Source organism: Scyliorhinus canicula, chromosome 3 (genome assembly GCF_902713615.1).
Source record: "Scyliorhinus canicula chromosome 3, sScyCan1.1, whole genome shotgun sequence".
NCBI lineage: Eukaryota > Metazoa > Chordata > Chondrichthyes > Carcharhiniformes > Scyliorhinidae > Scyliorhinus > Scyliorhinus canicula.
The window spans coordinates 23,634,768-23,660,453 of record NC_052148.1 but is presented as its reverse complement, the minus strand read 5'-3'; the positions used below and the strand labels follow the sequence as shown (position 1 = coordinate 23,660,453).

The 25,686-nt window shown below is 44.6% G+C and overlaps 1 protein-coding gene across 1 annotated transcript in view; it reads right to left on the bottom strand.

Annotated features, from left to right (window-relative positions):
• Positions 1-25,686, bottom strand: part of atrn (attractin) — a 382,044-nt gene that overhangs the window by 46,464 nt on the left and 309,894 nt on the right. The window contains exon 28 of the mRNA XM_038792945.1: positions 3,228-3,335. Within this exon, the coding sequence (XP_038648873.1) occupies positions 3,228-3,335 (108 nt within the window). The remainder of the gene's footprint in view (positions 1-3,227; positions 3,336-25,686) is intronic.

Genomic DNA, 25,686 nt, shown 5'->3' with positions numbered 1-25,686 from the left:
GGAGCTACTAATGCGCAACCTTCTCCTACCTGCCGCCATCAGAGGTTCCAACGGGATCCATTCCTGATCTCTGCCTTCGTCCCATGCATGGGACATAGATACATAGAACATTACAGCGCAGTACAGGCCCTTTGGCCCTCGATGTTGCGCTGACCTGTGAAACCACTCTAAAGCCCATCTACACTATTCCCTTATCATCCATATATTTATCCAATGACCATTTAGGAAGGGGCTATTCGGCCCTTCGAGCCTGCTCTGCCAATAATCACGATCATAGCTGATCATCCAACTCAATAGCCTAATCCTGCTTTTTCCCCTTAGCCTTTCATCCCATTCGCCCCAGGTGCTATATCTAGCTGCCTACTACTTGCGGTGGCAATAAATTCCACAGGCTCACCACTCTTTGGGTGATGTAATGTCTTCTCATCTCTGTCCGAAATGGTTTACCCTGAATCCGGTCATGTGAGAGTACCTTTAAGAAATGGGTGTTTATAAATGGATGTGTATATAAATATCTGTAGTGAGAGTACCTTTAAGAAATGGGTGTTTATTACTGCAGTGATGTCAGAGAGTGGGTGGAGCTGGGCTGTCAGTCAGCTTTTTACTTTCGTTTTAGGTTGTTTGCTGCAGGGTGTGTTTTAGTTTTGTTTACAGTGTTGGAGCTGAAGCCAGACCAAGCAGGTGTACTGCTGTTCTCTCTGCCATCAGAAGACTATCTCTTGATCATTTGGTGAATTCAGAATTATAAATGTTTTCAGTCGTGACTTTAACCTGATGTGCTTCTGATAAAGGTTTTGTTTTTAAGTCGTATGGATGTTAAAAAGGAAAGCATAAAGGTTTACTTAGTGTTGTAGTCTTTGGGGGTTGTATTTGAATTAATGGTTGCCAAGATGTTCACTGTATGTTGTAAAAAGGTTAACTTGAGTTCATAGAATAAACATTGTTTTGCTTTTCCATTTCTGCTGTACCACACCTGTAGAGTGGGCTGTGTGCCCCCCATACCACAATCTAGTAAAAGTTGTGAGTCAGGTGAACTCCACAATACACTTTGGGGTTCTCTAAACCCTGGCCCATAACAAATTGGGGGCTCGAGGGGGATAAAAGCCTATCTATTGAATTGGCTTTGTGAACTTAAAGACAGTGAGGGGTGAGCATATTGTGGTTGCTTATCGGGCGTGGTATTTTAGTGAAGTAGGGATTGTGTTGTGGACAATGGCTCTTTCAGAGGCTCTGAAGTTTTTGGGGGTGGAGACGGTCACACGCAGTACCTTACAGACAGAGACTAAAAACAGACTGTTCGATTTGGCAAAAACATTGCAGTTAACATTACCTGACAAAATGCGAAAAGATGAGGTCATTACAACTTGAGAGCAAAAACATTTTCCTCAGAAAACAAGATCAAAGCTGCACACAATATTCTAGTGTGGCCTCACCAAGGCCCTGTATACTTGCAGCAACACATCCCTGCTCCTGTACTTGAAACCTCTCACAATGAAGGCCAACATACCATTAGCCTTGTTTACTGCCTGCTGCACCTGCATGTTTACCTTCAGCGACTGGTGCATAAGGACCCCCAGGTCCCGCTGTACACTCCCCTCTCCCAATTTACAACCATTCAGGTAGTAATCTGCCTTCCTCTTTTTGCTTCCAAAGTGAATAATCTCACATTTATCCAAATTATACTGCATCTGCCATTGATTTGCCCACTCACCCAACCTGTCCGGATCATGCAGTAGGATCCCTGCATCCTCGTCACAGTTCACCCTCCCACCCAACTTTGTATTATCTGCAAACTTTGAGATGTTACATTTTGTTCCCTCATCCAAATCATTAATATATAGTGTGAATAGCTGGGGTCCCACTAGTTACTGCCTGCAAATTTCAAAAGGACACATTAATTCCTACTCTTTGTTTCCTCTCTGCCAACCAGTTTTCTATCAACCTCAATACACTTCCTCCAATCATATGCGCTTCGATTTTGCACAATAATTTCTTATGACGGACTATGTCAAATACCTTCTGAAAGTCCAAGTATTCCACATTGGCTCCCCCTTGTGAACTGTACTGGTTACATCTTCAAAGAATTCTAACAGGTTTGTCAAACATGCTTTCCCCTTCAGAAATCCATGCCGACTCTGACTGATCTAGCCACGGCTTTCTAAATGTTCCCCCATAAAGTCCCTTGGTTCTACTTTGCTGAATTCTAAACTGTTCCCAAAACTCAGACCTATTATTGTTATTTATCTGTATGCTTCTTCCTTGGATCAGATACTATTTCCAATTTCTTTGTAAGCCATGAATTTGGCCCTCTTACCCATTTTACTTTTGTGCCAGACAGGAATGAACAGTTGCTGCAGTTCGACATGCGCTCCTTGAATGTTTGCCATTGCCTATCCAGTGTCATCCCTTTAAATAACTCTCCCCAATCTATCAAGGCCAACTCATGCCTCATATCTTCATAGTTCCCTTTATTAAGATTCAGCACCCTAGTCTCCGAATCAACTACTTTACTCTCCAAATTGATAAAAAATTCTATCACATTATAGTCGCTCATCCCCAAGGGGTCTCGCACAGCCAGATTGGCAATGATTCCCTAACAGTACCCAGTCTAAGATGGCCTGCTTTCTAGTTGGTTCCATCCCATATACACTCCAGGGACATCCTGCTGGGACCTCTCCCTGTCCCAATTCCTGGTTTTAGACCTTTTCCCTGGTATCCCCCCCCCCCCCCCCCCCCCCCCCCCCCCCCCCCATCCCCCCCCCATCCATGCCCTGCTCCCTGGGACACCTACTTGATAACTGCTCTCTGGTTCAGGCCGTCTGACTTGCTTTTCCTGCCGTTTACCCTCCCTTGCTCCTGTAATGGCCCGCAGGACCAGTTTTCAGCCTGAAGGTGGTAAAATAAATGCACTATGCACGTGTGGAATTTCCTGACGAGCACATGCGCAGAAGACCCCAGGCTCATCGATAACTGGAGTTCCTAACTTCCAACTTCTGATTAAGGTATGTATTTGAGTTTCATCGCACAGGCTCATAGAGATAATGAAGGCAATGTTATGATTACCTGATAATTCTGTACCACAGATCTTAATGAACATTGGGACAGTTGGACTCTTTGCAAATAGAACAAAAGCAGCCGAGTAAATCAGCTACACACATAGAATCAGTGATCTATCAGCAGCTCCCCTGCCTTTAAAATATCAGGCAAACAAAGCATCTTCTGCTTACTTTGATGCTTCCTCCAATGAGGTCAGGCGGCTCCTCTTCCGTCTCCAAGGCAACATTGATGGTGGCAAAAGGGCGACTGGCCATCTGCTGCATCTCTCGTAGAAGTTGCTAGGAGACACAAGAACACACAGAAGATAAACAAACAAAGCTCACAGTACCACTTGTAACTATGTACCATGATCTCTGTCAACAATCACTCTGGTTTTCCAATGGCATTACAGCGCATTTAGCACAGCAGGTATAACATCAGCTAACATTAAGGCTTTGTACCACACACCAAAAGCTATATTCCTTTGTAAGTTTTGAAATGCTGATACCGAACTGGAGGAGGGGGAAGAGGTAGACAGAGAACGGTACATTAATGACTACCAACACAATACTTCTCTAAATTATAAGTTGTATTAGGTTTTAAGAAAATAAAGGGCTATTAACTCATACCAGAACTATCATATAGTTAAGGCTGCTCCATAGGAAGAAAAACCAATTATCATAATTGCAATAACGGGACAGAATTTTCCATAGCAAGGTACCTGCTGAAAGCATTTCTCCTGCATCCTCCAGCTTAAAATGTTGCCCAATCAGCTGTTGATGATATTAGCTTGTACTTTCAAAGTGAGAGAATAGGGCATCTGGGACCTCAATAAACAGGGTTACGTCCAAAACAAATGAGATTAAAGAACTGAGAAACATTAAGAACATTGAGAAGGCAGCATAAATTAGAGTGGGTGAACTTAATGCCCAAAATTGAGCACAAATGAAGGGAAGGACAGAAAATATATAAAATCTCCAACAATTCATATTTGAAGGAACAAGACTCTTAGTGCTAATTTTTCAGTGCCAGAAGGATTTATCAGAAGTAATTAAAAATCACTTCATTAAAAAAGTAGATGTGGGCGGCATGATGACACAGTAGTTAGGACAGCCGCTTCACGCCACAGAGGACCCGGGTTCGACCCCGGTCCCAGGTCACTGTCCATGTGGAGTTTGCACATTCTCCCCGTATCTGCGCGGGTCTCACCCCCACAACCCAAAGATGTGCAGGATAGGTGGACTAGCCACCTTAATTAGAAACATTTTTTAAAAAAGGGACATGTGTTTGAAATGAGAAGATCTAACTACCGGTGGTGAGTTTACTTCATGTTTACAAGGCAAAAAAGCACCTTCATGACATTCAGTGATGAGAATTGAGGCAGACAAGAAACAGTTGTTTTCATGAAATTAATGGTGCACATCTTAGACAGCAACTCTTAAGATGTTTCCATTTAACCCTGCTCACTTGAAATTTCTGCACCAATTATGCATCAATGCTGGAAAAAGCCATTAGCCTCAACATTATTTTGACACCAAAATATATCCTGAATTTACTCAGAAAACAATAAATCCAAAAGTTGCTGAAAACTTTTGAGAGTCCAATATAATTTTATATAAAGGTCAAAATATCTGATTAAGTGCGTAGCTGTCTCAGATAAATTGTGCAGATGTGGTGGGCCAAATGGCCTTTTTACATGCTGTAAAATTCCATGCTTCACATGGACCCAGAAAGGTCAAGCAGGCTTCATCCATAAACATAAAAGTCATACAAGACTTCAAAGATAGCCAAAGCTGGGAAAAACCCTGGGAGACTAATCCTACACTTTTTCAAAACTGCCTCCGGCACATGCTGTATTAACACATGCAGCGTCATCGCTTAGTATAGGCTACACCCAAACATGAACCCTCACACCAAGAAAAATTATTCACATGCGAGTTGAACAATTTTTGGAATTGGTCTATGAAGGAGTGGAACAGTAATTCGAGTGGGGAGAGGGTGAGAAAAATATAAAATGCTACTCCAACAAGATTAGTAAATGAATTAATTCCTGAATAGAAATTTTGAACCTCCTGGACTTAAAAGGCAGACATCAAAAAGTAGGAGCCTCAAGGTAATCTCCTCAGGCTAAGCTAGAGTATCACTGCAAAGACCGAAACTGAATAAATTAGAAGAGAGCAGCGATCATACCTAAAATCTGTCTAGTCTGTACATCTGTACATCCAAGGTAATCGCTGCAGATATTTAAAATCCAAGTTAAAGGCATCAAATAACCAGAGCCTTAGACAACCTGTTAATTGGGTTGAAGATAAATTTGTTCCACATCTCACTTGATATTGATTTTTCTTATTAAAGATTCTTTAGATCACACCACTGATAGAGAGCCAGTTAACTGTTGAAAAACACTTTTCACATAGTTCTACTTGACCTAGGCATACTTTCTAATTCCATTGTTCATGGTTGCTGTTTTTCACAAAACAACAAATTGGCCAAAACTCAGCGTATTTATTTCTCAGATCATATTAAACTGGAACAACTTTGCCAGAACTTGGTTGCTTTTGCACTTTCCAATTAAGTAGAAGTGCAACATACAAGATTTTTTTGTAATTGGAAACGGGCAATAACTTTAACAGATGTTAGTTGCTTTAGCTCTTTCCAATTAAGTAGGAGTGTTTATGATTTTGAGTAACTGGGATTTAAAAAGCAACATTCGTACTCGACTAGAGCTTCAATTATTGACAAGAATGTAAGGCCCTGAGTGTATCAGTGGGAGTCAGGAATTCAGCAAGTCACGCATTGCATCTTTGGGTTTGGGAAACCGATCAATTCTAAATGACCCTGCTGTTTCCTGCATTTCTAATGGCAAAACTAATGGCTATTAATGCTCAAGCAACCAACTCTCTCGGGTGCATACAGTTTTGGAGGTGGAGCAGGAACTGATTAATGCAAAGACAATCAAAAAAATCAAGGCCCCCCCCACCCCCACAACATTAAAAACGCGTCCATAATAATTATCGGGAACTGCCAAATTGAACTGACTTCAGCTGGAAAAAGCTACATGGAACTTATGAACATCGCCCCCAATAGCAAGCAACGTCTCAGGCAAATCAGAAACAGAGATTGAGTGGGGAAGTCATGAGGAAAAGTACACAAATGAGGTACATAACTACTCAAAATATAAAAGTCTATAGATGACTTAAAAAATATAAATTTTACCAAATAACCTAGATTGTACCCAACAGAAACCTATAAACGGTAACTTGGGTAGTTTCACTCTACTTCTGTTTAGACAGAGACTCGTTCAAGCCAGTCAAACAGTCACACTAATAACATAATTAGCCAGAGTTAATCTGCCCATTAACTAAAATTTCTTTGAGATTATATTCCTTGCATTGGCAATAAGATTTTAATGCCGAAGATTCTTCACTTGCTTTCCAATCTGTTCTGATAACATATTATGTAATTTCAGATGTCATGTGAGGCATAATGTGAAACACAATGGCGTTTCACCGTCTCAAACTTATTGCACTGCTTCTACTGTGCTGACTATATAACAGTTCAAAATATCAACTAATATACAGATTCACCTTTTCATTTAAAAATTTTTTTTAGTGTACAGTAATTTTTTCCAATTACGAGGCAATTTAGCATGGCCAATTCACCTACATTGCATATCTTTGGGTTGTGGGGGCGAAACCCACGCAAACACGGGGAGAATGTGCAAACTTCAGACGGACAGTGACCCAGAGCCGGGATCGAACCTGGGACCTTGGCGTCGTGAGGCAACAGGGCTAACCCACTGCACCACCGTGCTGCCCTGCCAATATACAGATTAAAATTAAGCTTAGAATAATATGATCTGGTTGCTCCCTACTTTTAAATGGCTCACTTTCCTCACTGTTCACACTGTTCTAAGCAGTGCTTATTTTTTATATTATATATATATATATATATATATATATATACACAGGCAGAGAAGTGTCAGTAATTCATTTTTGAAGAGTGAATATGATTTGCCACTTCACTATCATATTTTATCTTAACAGCTGGCTTTCAGGTTGTGATGCTGTCAGGAAGAAGCACTTAAGAATCGCTTTAGGGAATAATTACACTGAAGACTGAAGCAATCTGCTTCTCACAATCACTTTGTCTCCCTTGAAAAAAAAAGCAGGGGTACAGTCCACAGATTTGGAGAGAGAGAAAGAGAGAGAGAGATGGGGACATAACATAGACAGACATGTGATAAAGCACCAAGGGGCTTTTATCTAAAAGGTCAAAACGTTGCACTCAATAATTCAACTGGAGCTCATGTTACATTGAGAAAGGCACGGTGGCCCATCAATATCTGTTACTTATCAACATCTGAAATACCCATGTGAATGCATCAGTTCATGCGTGTGCAGCACAGGGCTGGTATATGCCAGGACTGGCAAATTCACAAATGGTTGAAGAGAACTCGGGAATATGAGTAACTCTTTGCACAGCATCAACAAGAAACAACATTTTGCCAAGTCCCAATTATGGGGCTGTTTAGCACAGGGCTAAATCGCTGGCTTTGATAGCAGACCAAGCAAGCCAGCAGCACGGTTCGATTCCCGTAGCAGCCTCCCCGAACAGGCGCCGGAATGTGGCGACTAGCGGCTTTTCACAGTAACTTCATTTGAAGCCTTCTTGTGACAATAAGCAATTTTCATTTCATTTCATTTCATTTTCACGTTAGGAGGAACTTCTTCACCCAAAGGGTTGTGAATCTATGGAATTCCTTGCCCAGTGAAGCAGTTAAGGCTCCTTCATTAAATGTTTTTAAGATAAAGACAGTTTTTTGAAGAATAAAGGGATTAAGGGTTATGGTGTTCGGGCCGGAAAGTGGAGCTGAGTCCACAAAAGATCAGCCATTGAATGGTGGAGCAGGCTCGACGGGCCAGATGGCCTACTCCTGCTCCTAGTTCTTATGTTGCAGCAAGTCACATTTTTACTATATAGTTTCAACAGAATATGGATTGCAATACACTACATTTAAAAAAAAAGATGTTAGTTTAGTTTCACAATTAAATGCAAACTGGTTCTGGCTAAGGAAACGTACCTCCGTGCTCCACCGTCCTCTGTTTACCTTTGCAAAACAGAGGAACTCTGCAATTAGTCTCTGAAATGGCTCAAACCGGAGTGGGGAAGGAAAGAAGCCTGGAGTGCTCTGAAGAGTCATACGGACTCAAAACGTTAACTCTGTTTCGCTCTCCACAGATTGTGTCAAGCCTGCAGAGTTTACCCAGCATTTTCTGTTTTTATCTTGGAACAGAACTGTTTATGTAATAAATGCTTGTAGCAGTGAAAATTAATAGGAGACTGCATCCACACGAGACTGAAACATCCATCGCAATATGGTAGAGCTCAGGAATACGAAGGGTGTAGTCACAATGTTGGGGGTTTACTATAGACCTCCCAACAGCCACTGGGAGAAAGAGGAGCAGATATGTAGGCAGATTTTGGCAAGGTGTAAAAGTAACAGGGTTGTTATGGTGGGTGATTTTAACTTCCCCTATATTGACTGGGACTCTCAGTGCTCGGGGCGTGGGCGGGGCAGAGTTTGTAAGGAGCATCCAGGAGGGCTTCTTGAAACAGAATGTAGATAGTCCAACTAGGGAAGAGGCCGTCCTGGACCTGGTATTGGGGAATGAGCCTGCCTAGGTGGTCGTCGTTTCAGTAGTGGAGCAGTTCGGGAACAGTGACCAGAATTCAGTAAGCTTCAAGGTACTGATGAATAAAGATTAGTGTAGTCCTAGGGTGAAAGAGGTGAATTGGGAGAGGGCGAATTACGACAATATTAGGCAGGAACTGAAGAATATAGATTGGGGGCAGGTGTTTTAGGTCATGTGGGAAGCTTTCAAGTGTACGTTGATGGGAATTCAGGACCAGCATGTTCCTGTAAGGATGAAAGATAATAATAATCTTTATTAGTGTCACAAATAGACTTACATTAACACTGCAATGAAGTTACTGTGAAAACCCCTAGTGGCCACATTCCGGCGCCTGTTCGGGTACACAGAGGGAGAATTCAGAATGTCCAAATTACCTAACAACATGTCTTTCAGGACTTCTGGGATGAAACTGGAACACCTGGAGGAAACGCGAGCAGACACTGGGAGAACGTGCAGACTCCAGACAGACAGTAACCCAAACCAGGAATTGAACCTGGGACCCTGGAGCTGTGAAGCAATAGTGCTACCCACTGTGCTATCGTGCTGCTCGATGTATGGCTAGTTTTGGAAACCTTGGATAACAGAAGATATTGTGAGCCTAGTCAAAAAGAAAAAAGCATTTGTCAAGGTTAGGAGGCTAGGAACACATGAAGCAAGTATGGAATACAAGAAAAGTAGAAAAAAAAACTTAAGGAAGGGGTCAGGAGGTCTAATTGGAGACAGGATTTACTCCCACTTGGAAATAAGTGGACATATGAGCACGAGGCAACATGGTTTTTTGAAGGGGAGGTCGTGTCTCATTAACTTGATAAAGTTTTTTGAGGAAGTGGCAAAGATGATTGATGAGGGTAGGGCAGTGGATGTTGTCTACATGGACTTCAGTAAGGCCTTTGACAAGGTCCCTCATGGCAGACTGGTACAGAAGGTGAAGTCACATGTGATCAGAGGTGAGCTGGCAAGCTGGATACAGAACTGGTTCGGTCATAGAAGACAAACGTTAGCAGTGGAAGGGTGGGTTTCTGAATGGAGGGCTGTGACTGGTGGCGTTCCTCAGGGATCAGCGCTGGGACCGTTGCTGTTTGTAATATATATATATGTATGATTTAGAGGAAAATGTAACTGGTTTGATCAGTAAGTTTGTGGATGACACAAAGGTTGGTGGAATTGCGGATAGCGATGAGGACCGTCAGAGGATACAGCAGGATATAGATCGGTTGGAGACTTGGGCAGAGAGATGGCAGATGTAGTTTAATAGTATTAATGCATTTTGGAAGGTCAAATACAGGTGGGAAATATACAGTAAATGGCAGAACCCTTCAGAGTATTGATAGGCAAAGGGAGCTGGTGTACAGATCCACAGGTCACCGAAAGGGGCAACGCAGGTGGTGAAGGTAGTCAAGAAGGCATATGGCATGCTTTCCTTCATCGGCGGGGCATTGAGTTTAAAAATTGGCAAGTCATGTTGCAGTTTTATAGAATCCTAGTTAGGCCGCACTTGGGAGTATAGTGTTCAATTCTGGTTGCCACAGCACCAGAAGAATGTGGAGGCGTTGGTGAGGAGACAGAAAAGAATTACCAGGATGTTGACTGGTACGGAGGGCATTAGCTATGAGAGGTTGGAGAAACTTGGGTTTGTTCTCACTGGAACGAGAAAGGTTGAGGGGCGACCCGAAATAAGTCTAATAGATTATGAGGGGCATAGACAGAGTGGATAGTCAGTAGCTTTTTTCCAGGGTGGAAGAGTCAATTACTAGGGGGCATATGTTTAAGGTATGATCGGGCAAAGTTTAAAGGAGATGGACAAAGCAAGTTTTTTTTACACAGAGGGTGGTGGGAGCCTTGAACACGCATCCAGGGGAGGTAGTGGAAGCAGATCCAATCGTCACTTTTAAGAGGCTTCTTGACAAATACATAAGTGGGATGGGAATAGACAGATATGGTCCCTGAAGGGTTTAAGGGGTTTTAGTTCAGATGGCAGCATGGTCAGAGCAGGCTTGGAGAGCCAAAGGGCCTATTCCTATCCTGTAATTTTCTTTATTCTGTGACACCCTGGGCAGGTACGCCGTCAATTCCAGCCCCCTCGTCCCGTCTCTCAACACAAGTGAATGAACCAATAATTCTTATAAAAATATCAAAAGACTTTGCCTGTGGCAGCCCAATAATTAGTCACCAGGTTTATAAGTTGAAACACAATTACTGTTTATTTATAACCAGAATAATATTAAACTATGCAGTAACGACAACTGGATAATAACTAATACCGACTACCCCCTTTTAACTGTCCCAACCTCTACCCCGCCCACATAAACACAAAGACAGACAAACACAGAGGAGCGGAAACGGGTACAAAATACTACGGATTAAGTTCAAAAGCCTTTGCTTCAAATTGTGGTTCCTTAGCACGCTTTACACACAGCTGGCTGTGTGATTAAAGGCCTTAGTTTGCAACGTGTAATGATCTTCTCTGTAGTTTAGAAATGTATTACTCTCAGCTTTTTCTAGAGCGGTCCAAATCAAACTTTGCTTTCAGTTTGTGGTTTATTTCCAGCCCGTTGACTTTTCTGAAGACAGAGTTGGTCGGTTTACATTAGTTTTTGCTGCAGAGAGAGATGGCCGGTTCTGGACTCTGCTGCCACAGTCTGTAATGGTTCTCCTGTACATCGATTCATCCAGTGCAGAAACACGGCCCTTTTGGAGCAAAATGGAGAGGGGAAGAGGACAGCCATCCTTCCGCTCTGCTGCCAGGAATCAAAGTGAAACCAAAAACGCAACCCTTGAAGCTCTGAAACATTCTAGTAGGATCAGATCCCATCACCACCTGTTTTCGGACAGAGCACAGCCTTTGGGCCTATTCATTGGCCACCAGCCAAATCAATCAAACCAAGTCATCACTGATGCTATCTGCAATCACAAATTTAAATCAGCACAGCCTTCTTAATCCTTGTGTTTGAATTAAAGGCATAGGCCAGCATACATCACCATGTATCAAAAAGGTAAGGGCAAAAATAAATGATGGAAACTAAAGGATTAGACAGGGAATAAACATGATGTGGAGATGCCGGCGTTGGACTGGGGTGAGCACAGTAAGTAGTCTTACAACACCAGGTTAAAGTCCAACAGGTTTGATTCAAACACGAGCTTTCGGAGCGCAGCTCCTTCCTCAGGTGAATCCTTCCTTCACCTGAGGAAGGAGCTGCGCTCCGAAAGCTCGTGTTTGAATCAAACCTGTTGGACTTTAACCGGGGGAATAAACAGTAACAGACAGGAAGGACCCTCAGTTTGGCACCGAATGTGGAAGGGGATCAAGAGAAAACAATAACAATTAAAATTTATGATTCCAATTTGAGGATGCGATCACTGCAAATTGCAGTCCGGACGAATTGTTTTTTAAAATGCAAACTGCCCTTGAGAATTGATGTTTTCTTCAAATCTCTTTGTAAAATGTGTTGATGGGATGTTGGCATCACTGGCCAGGCCAGCATTTATTGACCACCCTAAGTGCCCTTTCCACCAACTGACAATCTTGAATGTTGTCAAAATTATTTCTCCGTTGAATCTCATTGCCTGGAGACGTTTACTCTCTTATTGAAGTATTTGAACTACAAAGGAAACTAAACAGGAATGAAACTGGACGGACCACCCAGCATCGACCAAAGCACCGGAAACGGCAAAGTCCTCCTGATTAATTTCTGGGGGCTAGTACCAAAACTGCGGGGGGGGGTTGCCTCAAAAACAAGTCAAGCAGCAGCCTAACATAGCCATACTCACAGAAATATACACTCCAGGTAATGTGGTGTTCTTTGTGTTGCTACATTCAGGACGGTTGGTGTAACACTCACAAAGACCACAAAAAGCTTTAATTTGAACAAAGCTATACATTTATTAACACAACTAATTTGGATTCGACACGTACTCCTAAATAATACAGTTGATTATTAACATATAATCTATACACATCTACAACTAATCTCTGCACTATTATAAACAAAGATCTGCTCTTACTCACACTATCTTTGCTTCACTCTGTACTCTAGCCAACACCTTTACTTCTCTCCCCCACAAGGCTTAGCATCAATGTCTTATATACTTGTAACTTTAGCTCCCTCTAGTGGCTGATCTAGACATTTCTTACATTTATGATAATACCACACTAGACACCATCATTACTATTCCTGGGTATGTCCTGTCCCACCGGCACAACACACCCAGCAGAGGTAGCGGCACCGTGGCATACAATAGGGGAGGCGTTGCCCTGGGAGTTGTCAAAATCGACTCTGGGTCCCATGAAGTGTCATGGTACCAGGTCAAACATGGGCAAGGAAACCTCCCGCTGATTACCACATAACGTTCCTCCCCCTCAGCTGAGGTGTTGGTACTCCTCCATGCTGAACACTACTTGGAGGAAACTTTGAGGGTGCAAAGGGAACAGAATGTATTCTCGGTGGGGGATGTCAATAACCGTCACCAAGATTGGCTCAGTATCCTAAAGACGTAGCTGCTAAACTGGGACTGTGGCAGGTGGTGAGGGAACCAAAAAAAGAAAAAACATACTTGACCTCATCCTCAACTACCTGCCAGCCACAGATGTATTTGTCCATGACAGTATCATTTAAAAAAAAATTTAATTACCCAATTATTTTTTCCAATTAAGGACCAATTTAGCATGGCCAATCCACCTGCTCTGCACATTTGTGGGTTGTGGGGGTGAAACCCACGCAGACACGGGGAGAATGTGCAAACTCCACACGGACAGTAACCCAAGAGCCGGGATCGAACCTGGGACCGCAGCGCCGTGAGGCAGCTGTGCTAACCACAAGGCCACCGTGCTGCCCTTATGACAGTATCATTAATAGTGACCACCACTCAGTCCTTGCAGAGATAAAGTCCCATCTACATATTGAGGATACCCTTCACGTGTTGTGTGGCACTACCATTGTGCTAAATGGGATACACTTCAAACAGATCTAGCAACTCAAGACTGGGCATCCATGAGGTGCTGTGAGCCATCAGCAGCAGCAGAATTGTATTCAACCACAATCGGTAACTTCATGACCCAGCTTATCCTTCACTCTAACATTACCACCAAACTAGGGATCAACTCTGGTTCAATGAGTAGTGCAGGAGGACATGCCAGGCATAGTGAAAAATATAAGTAACATAGGACTATTTCCATGCCAAACAGCATAAGTAGCAAGTAATGGACAGACCTGAGTGATCAGTTCTAAGCTCTGCAGTCCTGCCACATCCAACTGTGAATGGTGGTGGGCAATTAACTCACTGGAGGAGGAGTCTCGACAAATATCCTCATCCTCAATGATGGAGGAGCCCAGCACATCAGTGCAAAGTTGAGGCTGAAGCATTAACAACCATCTTCAATCAGATGTGCAAGAAATGGGCAGCAATGTGGCACAGTAGTTAGCACTGCTGCCTCACAGCACCAGGGACCTGGGTTCAATTCCAGCCTTGGGTGACTGCGGAGTTTGCACATTCTTCCCGTGTCTGTGTGGGTTTCCTCCGGTTTCCTCACACAGTTCAAAGATGTGCAGGTTGGATGGATTATCCACGATCAATGCGCAGGGTTACTGGGATTTGGGGGGAGGGGGTGTGCAGACTCGAAGGGTCGAATGGCCTCCTTCTGCGCTGCAGGGATTCTATTGAAGTGGATGATCCACCAGGGCCCCTCCAGAAGTCCCCAGCATCACAGATATCAATCTTCAGCTAATTTGATTCACTCCATGTGATATTACAACAGCTTGTACCCAAACAGGCGCCGGAATGTGGCAACTAGGGGATTTCCACAGTAACTTAATTGCAGCATTAATGTAAGCATACTTGACAATAATAAAGATTATTATAGGCCTTGACAATATTCCAGCAACAGTCCTTAAGACATGCTCCAGACTCGATGGCTGATAAGTGGCAAGTAACATTCGTGCCACAGAAGTGCAAGGCAATGACAATCTCTTGCAAGAGAGATCTAACCACCGTTCCTTTACATTCAATGGCATTACCATCAGTCAATCTCCCACTATCAACACCCCGTGGGTTACTACAGTAGTCCCCCGTTATACCGCGCTCCGCAATACCGCGGTTCGCGATATACCACGGGGGGGTTTATGGACCCCAACTGTCAGGTGTGTCAATTTCAGCGGCCGGCTGATTATTTCAGTGAGAGAGCAGCTTCCCTCTCTGGATCAAAGTGAGCCGGCCGCTGAAATTGACACTGCCGGCTGCTCTCTCCCTCCAATCAGAAACATTAAAACTTAAAAGTTGGATTGGAGGGAGAGAGCAGCCGGCAGTGTCAATTTCAGCGGCCTGCTCACTTTGATCCAGAGAGGGAAGCTGCTCTCACTGAAATAATCAGCCGGCCGCTGAAATTGACACTGCCGAGGGGGGGGCAGGTGTTGGGGGGGAGAAGAGGGGGGGGCGGGTGTTGGAGGGGGGGTGGGTGTTGGAGGGGGGCGGGAAGAGGGGGGCGGGTGTTGGGGGGGAGAAGAGGGGGGCGGGTGTTGGGGGGGAGAAGAGGGGGGGCGGGTGTTGAGGGGGGGCGGTTGTTGGGGGGGAGAAGAGGGGGGGCGGGTGTTGGGGGGGGGAGAAGAGGGGGGACGGGTGTTGGGGGGGAGAAGAGGGGGGACGGGTGTTGGGGGGGAGAAGAGGGGGGACGGGTGTTGAGGGGGGGCGGGTGTTGGGGGGGGGGAAGAGGGGGGGCGGGGGTTGAGGGGGCGGGTGTTGGGGGGGAAGAAGAGAGGGGGCGGGTGTTGGGGGGGGAGAAGAGGGGGGGCGGGTGTTAGGGGGGGAGAAGAGGGGGGGCGGGTGTTGGGGGGGAGAAGAGGGGGGGCGGGTGTTGGGGGGGAGAGGGGGGTGGGTGTTGGGGGGGGGAGAGGAGGGGGGCGGGTGTGGGGAGACCCCCCTGTGGGTGTGGGGGAGAGAGGGGGGCCCTGCGGGTGTTGCGGGAGAGAGGGGGGCCCTGCGGGTGTTGGGGGGGGGGAGAGGTGGGGGGGGCGGGTGTTGTGGGGGGGGCGGGTGTTGTGGGGGGGCGGGTGTTGGGGGGGAGCGGGTGTGGGGGAGACCCCCCTGTGGGTGTTGGGGAGACCCCCCTGGGGGTGTGGGGGAGAGAGGGTGGACCTGCGGGTGTTGGTGGATCGTGGATATCCGCGGCTCGGATACAACGCGGGTGGCTGTCTTGGACCCCAACACCCGCGTTATAAAGGGGGACTACTGTATTAACCAGAAACTGAACTGGAATACTGTGGCTACCAGAGCAGGTCAAAGGCCAGGAGACCTGCAGCAAAGATGTTGTGGACAGAAAAACAAAGGGAATGTAAATGAGGGTGATTAAGCCTAAGAAAGGTGCTGATAGTTGCACATGAAGAGATAAGAATGTGTGGATGGCAGAACAAAGGTGAGCGTTATGTTAAAGGAAAACTAGGAACCGGGAACAGATGACCCAAATGGGGGGGGGGGGGGGGGGGGGGGAGGAGAACACTGGCGAGGGAAAAACAGATTGATTGAAGAAATGAAAATAAACTGATAGAAACAAAAATAGGGTGAAGGTGGAGGTGAGATTTCAGTCCGAAATTGTTGAACTCTATGTTCTAGACATAGAATTTACAGTGCAGGAGGAGGCCATTCGGCCCATCGGGTCTGCACTGGCCTTTGGAAAGAGCACCCCTTTTAAACCCACACCCGAAAGAAATGAAAATTGCTTATTGTCACGAGTAGGCTTCAATGAAGCTACTGTGAAAAGCCCCTAGTCGCCACATTCCCGCGCCTGTCCGGTCAGGCTGGTACGGGAATCGAACCGTGCTGCTGGCCTGCTTGGTCTGCTTTAAAAGCCAACGATTTAGCCAAGTGAGCTAAACCAGCCACTGCTCCGCCCCATACCTGTAATCCAGCAACACCACTCAACCCCTTTGGGCACTAAGGACAATTTATCATGACCAATCCACCTAACCTGCACTTCTTTGGGAGGAAACCGGAGCACCCGGAGGAAACCCTCGCAGACACGGGGAGAACATAGAACGGTATAGCACAGTACATGCCCTTCAGCCCACGATGCTGTGCCGACCATTTATTCTAATCTAAGATCAACCTCCCCTACATCCCTTCAATTTACTGTTGTCTATGTGCTTGTCTAAGAGTTGCTTAAATGTCCCTAACGACTCTGACTCCACCACCTCTGCTGGCAGTGCATTCCACGCACCTACTACTCTGTGTAAAAAACCCACCTCTGACATCTCCCCAATACCTTCTTCCAATCACCTTAAAATTATGTCCCTTCGTGACAGCCATTTTCACCCTGGGGAAAAGTCTCTTGACTATCCACTCTATCCCTGCCTCTCATCATCTTGTGCACTTCTATCAAGTCACCTCTCTGCCTTCTTCGCTCCAGTGAGAAAAGCTCTCGCTCCCTCAACCTTTCTTCCCAAGACGTGCCGTCCAGTCCAGGCAGCATCCTGATAAATCTCCTCTGCATCTTCTCCAAAACATCCACATCCCTCCTATAATGAGGCGACCAGAACTGGAAATGAAAATGAAATGAAAATCGCTTATTGCCACAAGTAGGCTTCAAATGAAGTTACTGTGAAAAGCCCCTAGTCGCCACATTCCGGCACCTGTTCGGGGAGGCCGGTACGGGAATTTAACCGTGCTGCTGGCCTGCCTTGGTCTGCTTTAAAACCAGTAATTTAGCCCTGTGCTAAACCAGCCCCTGGACACAATATTCCAATAACTAGGGTTTTATAAAGCCGCAGCAAAACCTCACGGCTCTTAAACTCAATCCCCCTGTTAATGAAAGCCAACACATCATATGCCTTCTTAACAACCCTATCAACCTAGGTGGCAACTTTGAGGGATCTATGCATGTAGACCACAAGATCCCTCTGTTCCTCCACACTCCACACTTCCTGCCTTTAACCCTGTATTCAGCATTCAAATTCGACCTTCCAAAATGAATCACTTCACATTTATCAAGGTTGAACTCCATCTGCCACTTCTCAGCCCAGCTCTGCATCCTGTCAATGTCCTGTTGTAACCTGCAACAACCCTCAACACTATCGACAACTCCTCAACTTTCGCGTCATCGGCAAACTTACAAACCCACCCTTCCACTTCCTCATCCAAGTCATGTATAAAAATCACAAAGAGCAGAGGCCCCAGAACAGATCCTTGCAGGACACCACTGGTCACCGACCTCCAGGCGGAATACTTTCCATCCACTACCACTCGCTGTCTTCTTTCGGCCAGCCAATTCTCTATCCAAATTTCCCTGTATCTCATGCCCCCTAACTTTCTGAATAAGCCTACCATGGGGAACCTTATCAAATGCCTTAATGAAATCCACATACACCACATCTACTGCCCGACCTTCATCAATGTGTCTCCTCAGATCCTCAAAGAATTCAATGAGGCTTGTGAGGCATGACCTCCGACTCTGCTCCCAGTCAGCTGCATTCTGTAAACTCCCGGATCCCTTCACACTCTTTGAGGAAGTGTACGAAACAAAATGCAAGGAGCACCTTGCTCCCTCCTCACCTTTTATTTTTTAAATTTAAAGTACCCAATTATTTTTCTTTTTCAATTAAGGGGCAATTTAGCGTGGCCAGTCCACCAACCCTACACATCTTTAGGTTGTGGGGGTGAAACCCACGCAGACATGGGGAGAATGTGCAAACTCCACATGGACAGTGACCCAGGGCCGGGATTCGAACCTGGGTCCTCAGCGCCGCAGTCCAGTGCTATCCATTGCGCCACATGCCGCCCTGCTCCCTCCTCACCTAACTCCCTCAGTCACCAAACTCTCACTGTAGCACTCAAATGCACCCAAATTTAGCACTCAGTACAACCAAACGTGGAGACTCCAGACAGACAGTGACCCAAACCAGGAATTGAACCTAGGACCCTGGAGCTGTGAAGCAACAGTGCTACCCACTGTGCTACCGTGCCGCCCACTTAAGTCCGGAAGGCTGTTACGTGCCTAATCGGAAGAGGAGGTGCTGTTCCTCCAGTTTGTGCTGGACTTCACTGGGACATTGCAGCAGGCCAAGGACGGACATGTGGACATGAGAACAGGACGGTGAGTTGAAATGGCAAATGACAGGAATCTGGGACCTGCTTGCGTATGGACCAAACGTATTCAGCAGAGCGGTTACCCAGTTTGTGTTTAGTTCATCCAATATAGATTAGGCCCCATTGAGAGCAACAAATGCACAGACCAGATTGAAGGAGGTGCACGTGAAGTGCTGCCTCACTTTAAAAGTGTGTTTAGGCCCTGGGATGGTGAGCAGGGAGGAGGTAAATGGGCAAGTGTTGCACCTTCTGCGATTGCATGGGAAGGTGCCATGGGAAGAGTGTGAGATGTTGAGGGTGATGGAGGAGTGGACCAGGGTATCCCAGAGGGAACAGTCGCTGCAAAATTCTGATGGGGGTGAGGGGAAGATGTGTTTGGTGGTGGCACCATGCTGAAGTCGGCGGAACAGGCGGAGGATGATTCTTTGAATGAGGAGGCTGGTGGGGTGAAAAGTCAGGACAAGGGGACCCTATTCTTGTTCTGGGAAGGGAAGGGGTGAGAGCAGAGGTGTGGGAGATGGACATGGTTGAGGGCTCTGTCGACCACAGTGGGTGGGAAACCACGATTAAGGATGAAAGAAGACATGTTAGCAGCACTGTTTTGGAAAGTGGCATCATCAGAACAAATGTGACAAGAGGTGAAGGAACTGGGAGAATGGGATGGAGTCCTTACAGGATGTGATTGTTAGGCCACAACTTTTCTGCAGGGAAAAAACCCGAATAAAATCCATAATTGTTGTGTGCTAAAAGAGAAAGTAATGTATTTCACAAGAGCAAAACTGAACACCAAAAATGATGAAAGTTAACCTGAGGGCTGGCAGGGGCAGAATACAATGTTACGCACTTTAACATTTCAGTCAGGAATTAGGAAAAACAGCACTGTTTAACCTGGTTAATATTAATAGGCCAATGTTAGTAGAGAAATGGTGTTGGGAAATTGATGGGATTGAAGGTTGATAAATCCCAAGGCCTGATAATCTAAATCCCAGAGTACTTAAGGAAGTGGCCCTAGAAATAGTGGACGCATTGGTGGTCATCTTCCAAGATTCTATAGGCACTGGAACAGTTCCTGCTGATTGGAGGCTCGTTAATGTAACTCCGCTATTTAAAAAGGGAGGTAGACAGAAAACAGGGAATTATGGACCACTAAGCCTGATGTTGGTAGTGGGGAAACTTTGAGAATCCATTATCAAAGATTTTGTAGCAGAGCACTTCGAAAATAGGAGCAAGATACTCGTACACCAGTCATTCAAGGTAAGCATGCATGTGCAGAAGGTGGTAAAGAAGGCAAATGGTATGTTGGCCTTCATTGCGAGAGGATTTAAAAAAAATCTTTATTGTCACAAGTAGGCTTGCATTAACACTTCAATGAAGTTACTGTGAAAAGCCCCTAGTCGCAACATTCCAGAGCCTGTTGGGGTGCACAGAGGGAGAATTCAGAATGTCCAAATGACCTAATAGCACATCTTTCAGGACATACAGGAGCAGAGATGTGGTGCTGCAATTATACAGGGCCTTGGTGAGGCCATACCTTGAGTATTGTGTGCAGTTTCAGTCGCCTTATTTAAGGAAGGATGTTCTTGCTCTAGAGGGAATGCAGTGAAGGTTTACCAGACTGATTCCTGGGATGGCGGGACTGACTTATGAGGAGAGATTGATTTGGTTTATGTTTATATTCGTTGGAGTTCAGAAGAATGAGGGGGAATCTCAGAAATCTCTGAAATTTAAACAGGATTGACAGGGTAGATGCAGGAAGGATGTTCCTGCTGGTGGGTGTGTCCAGAACCAGGGGTCACAGACTGAGAATATAGGGTCGTCCATTTAGGGCTGAGATGAGGAAAACTTTCTTCACCCAGAGAGTGGTCAGCCTGTGGAATTCGTTACTACAGGAAGTAATTGAGGCCAAAACATTGTATTTTTTTCAAGAAGCAGTTAGATTTGGCAGTTAGGTCAAAGGGGAAAGCGGGATAAGGCTATTGAGTTGAATGATCAGCCATGATCATGATGAATGACAACCAAGCTTGAAGGGCCAAATGTCCTCCTCCTGCTTCTATTTTCTGTTTCTATGGTTGCTGGATTTTCCGGCTCTGGTTTGAGCAACAAACCTGAGGAAGACTGAGGATAAGTTTAAATGGCCATTATAGACCGAAAACTCCCCACAATGCATAACTTTTCCATTGAGCAGTAGTATATCATTTCACTCACCTCACCTTACCCAGCTATTGTGGAGCATGATAAAACAGGATTAATGTACAGAATTTACAGGGTGGCTTGTTCATTTGTGGTAAGCAACATTCTGTTCCGATATATTCACATGTTCCTCTTGACATTTCTTTTAAAACATGAATATTATTTCCCTTCTCCCCACAGTTCATGAAACCATACAATTTGCAGCACAAAAGGAGACCATTCAAGTCATTGTGTCTGCTCTCACTGCTTGATCGAGCAATCCAAAACTAATTCCATTTCTTCACACTTTGCCCCTCACCTTGTATCTTTCTGCGCTTCAAATATTCATCCAATTTTTACATTAAAAGATGACTGGTAGCAAAGCATTTCACACTTAAAAGTACTTTTTCTGAATAAATTTCTTCAACCTGTCCGCACTCTGTTACTGGTGGTTTTAAACTGATCATTGCACATTACTGACTTTCCCCCAAAAGATATCTTTTCCTCGTCCAAATTCCTTGATTTATTTTAAAAACCTTGATTAAATTTCCTCTTGATCTTTTCAGCTCTAGTGGAAATAGCCCCCAAATCACAAATCTCTCTTCAATTAAAGCTTCCCATCCCTGCCATCATGAGTGAATCCTGCCTACTGCTACATCCTTAATCCTATTTTTCCCAACTCACTGTTACCTCTATTGGTTTGTTGTACTTTGATTCATTTAATTCTCAAGGGTCTCAATGATGTGCCTTCAGGTCCAACTGGAGCCAGCAAATCCCTACGCCATTTGCAACACTTGCAAATTGTTGAGTTTCAGCTGATGCCATCACACCCAAGTCAGTTGCATGTATTGCAACAGCTGATGGGGTGACCATTTCATTGCTGGTTATACTAATGTCTTTCTAACACCAACTTTTAGACTCCTCCCTTGATAGTGCTCTAGCTGTTAACTGATGCTCACACATCTATTTTTATTGCGTGAAGTCTGAATCTGTTGCTTTTGCTTATGCAGAGACCTTAAAGAATTTGGAGTGACAATAAATAGCTTCAATCACACTTCTATGGCCAATGCAGGACAGTGAAATATCAAAGCCATCTGGAAAAACTGAAGGAAGCAAGAAGGAATCTCTCGCTCCCTCAAATTAAGAAAAACCCAGTTCCTGCAGTATAAAAATCCAACCCATGAGATACTGACTTTCCATTGGAAAGAATCTTAAGGGAAACCATTGATTTCGGGGAGAACGAAAAGACAAAAAGTTTCCAGCAAAGTGCAGTTACCTTGACTTTAATTCAACTCTAGGATCTAAAAGGGTACTGGCTAACGACAAACAGCAGCAACTTAATTGTATACATCTCTTTCAATTTTTATTTGAATTCTAAATACTTTCCCTGTGCACCCACGCATTTGTGTGAGAGAAAAAGAGGAGATGTGTTTTTGCATCTTTTATTAGTTTTTTCTCGTGTTTAGTAGATAATCGGATTTTCTCTTTCTTTGACTGAAGAAAACCTGGTTTGATTGGCTCATTATTAAAAAGTAAATACATTTGGGTTGGTAAAGGCTTCTCCAAAAACAAGAGCAGTACATCGCCAGACAAAGCTTCAGTCCGATTGGAACACCGATGATGACAAATGGCCCCATGAGTTTCCAATTTAAAAGGTGAAAGACTTTTGGAAGAGAACTCTCCAGTCCCACATCAATGTGACTGAATGTTAGCTTCCTAAGAAGCCTAACAAGTCACTTTGCCCAACACCACTTTCAAGGACGACCTGGAAAAATAAATGGCCATTTAGCTAGTCATGTCATATCTCAAAAATGAATAGAATTAAATGTGAAGGAGTAAGAACACAGATACTTTCCTGCAAGTGGTTAGTGTAGGATGTTGGTTTTGACTGGCTAAGGAATGGTTACAAATAAAAAAATAACTTAATTGGACCATAAGCACCATAAGGGGCAGCACGGTAGCATAGTGGGTAGCACAGTTGCTTCACAGCTCCAGGGTCCCATGTTTGATTCCGGCTTGGGTCATTGTCTGTGCGGAGTCTGCACATCCTCCCAGTGTGTGCGTGGGTTTCCTCCAGGTGCTCCGGTTTCCTCCCACAGTCCAAAGATGTGCAGGTTAGGTGGATTGGCCATGATAAATTGCCCTTAGTGTCCAAAATTGCCCGTAGTGTTGGGTGGGGTTACTGGGCTATGGGGATAGGGTGGAGGTATTGACCTTGGGCAAGAGCCCGTGCAGACTCGATGGGCCGAATGGCCTCCTTCTGCAATGTAAATTCTATGATAAGACCATAAGACATAGGAGCAGAATTAGGTTACTTGGCCCATCGAGTCTGCTCCACCATTCAATCATGGCTGATACTTTCTCATTCCCATTCTCCTGTCTTCTCCCCATAAACCCTGATCCCCTTATTAATCAAGAACCTATCTATCTCTGTCTTAAAGACACTCAGTGATTTGGCCTCCACAGCCTTCTGCGGCAAAGAGTTCCACAGATTCACCGCCTTCTGTCTGAAGAAATTTCTCCTCATCTCTGTTTTAGTCTGAGATGGCATCCTCTGGTTCTACATTTTCCTACAAGTGGAAACATCCTCTCCACATCCACTCTATCCAGGCCTCGCAGTATCTTGTAAGTTTCAGTAAGATCCCCTCTCATCCTTCTAAACTCCAACGAGTACGGACCCAGAGTCCTCGAACATTCCTCTTACGACACGTTCTTGATTCCAGGGATCATTCTTGTGAACCTCCTCTGGACCCTTTCCAAGGCCAGTACATCCTTCCTTAGATACAGGGCCCAAAACTGCTCACAATACTCCAAATGGGATCTAACCAGAGCCTTATCCAGCCTCAGAAGTACATCCCTGGTCCTGTATTCTAGCCCTCTTGACATGAATGCCAACATTGCATTTTCCTTCTTAACTGCCGACTGAACCTGCACATTAACCTTAAGAGAATCGTGAACAAGGACTCTCAAGTCCCTTTGTGCTTCTGCTTTCTGAAGCATTTCCCCAATTAGAAAGTAGTCTATGCCTAAATTCCACATTCCAAAGTGCATAAACTCACACTTTTCCACATTGTATTTCATTTGCTACTTCATTGCCCACTCTCCTGGCCTGTCCAAATCCTTCTCCAGCCCCCTTGCTTCCTCAATACTACCTGTCCCTCTACAGATCTTTGTATCATCTGCAAACTTAGCAACAGTGCCTTCAGTACCTTCTTCCAGATCATTAATGTAAAGTGTAAAAAGTTGTGGTCCCAGCACAGACTCCTGAGGCACACCACTAATCACCGGCTGCCATCCTGAAACAGACCCCTTTCTCCCCCCTCTCTGCCTTCTGCCAGTCAGCCAATCCTCTATCCATGTCAGGATCTTACCCAGAACATCATGAGCTCTTTTGTATGAACATAACGATTTACAGATACACAGCACTACGGATGTTATTCAGTCTAAACCCTGAGGGTTTTCTTTCTGGATTCTCTCTTACATCATGTGGGCAATACAAGTTTCTCCAACCCCACATATTAACCCTTTCAGCCGATAACATCCTAATACTACAGTTGGGTTCAACTCTGTAATGGTTAACCTCTTTGTCCAGCCAGACTCAATATTAGCTACAAAGCAGCTGCACAATGGCATGACTATTTGCTGTTAGAAACAGAAATATGTAAAAGATTAACAAAGTAAAATGTTTGCTTTTTGTTTGAAGAGGTCGCAAATGAAACTTCAATGCTTGAAATAGCAGATTGGAATTTCAGCCTGAGGCAGTTTAAGGCTTAGTGTGCACGACTGCAGAAGGAAGATAATAAAGCAGAAAAGAAAAATCTTGCATTTATATGCCACCTTATCGCATCTTTCAGAAATATCCCATAGCAATTCAAATACAGTGTATTACTTTAAAGCATAGTTTCTGTTATGGGTAGTTTTCATTAGAACAGAGGAGCTTAAAAGATGATTCGACAGAGTTGTTTAAAATTGTGAAGGGATATCTGACAGTAGATAGAAACAGTGATTGAGGGGTCTGTAACAAAGGGACAAAATATAGATTAAATATGAGACATTTAGGACAGAAAGGAGGAGAATTTTCTTTTGATATGCATACAAAACTGTGAGGCTTTCAAATCTACTGCCAGAATGAGTGATTGAAGCACAGACCATGTCAGCAGACGAGATAGATGATTGAAGGAAACGCGAATGGAGTTGTACAGAAACAGGATGAGCACGTAAGTACAGGACTACTACTTGTGTGTTGGATAAACGCTAACACAGATTGGTTCCAACTTGTTCCTGTGTTGTGATTTCTATGCAAAAGGAGCAATCATTCTACGCAAGACGAAGAGCCACAATCATCAATGAAATGAACAACCAGTTATTCATACTTACGTGATGTTAGTTGTTGGTAGAATATTAGCTAAAGTAGTAGGAGAACTCCCTGCTCCTCTTCATATTGTGCTATGGGACAGATGTTCAACTTTTAATTCATCACAACAGGTTAGAGATTTGCTTCAAGGCAATACAGCCCTCAGTCAGCGCTAGATTTACTTCATACTCTTGGAGCGGGGTTTAAAACCCAAACATCTCTTGAGAAGCACCACTGTCAACTTAACAAAGCTGACACGTGACTTATGGGGCAGGGAGCAGATCTGCATTTCAACTACTTATAAAGAGCAGCTGAGCATCTCCACCTATGTGGTGGTTGTTCATGAAGTACCACAATCAGCTA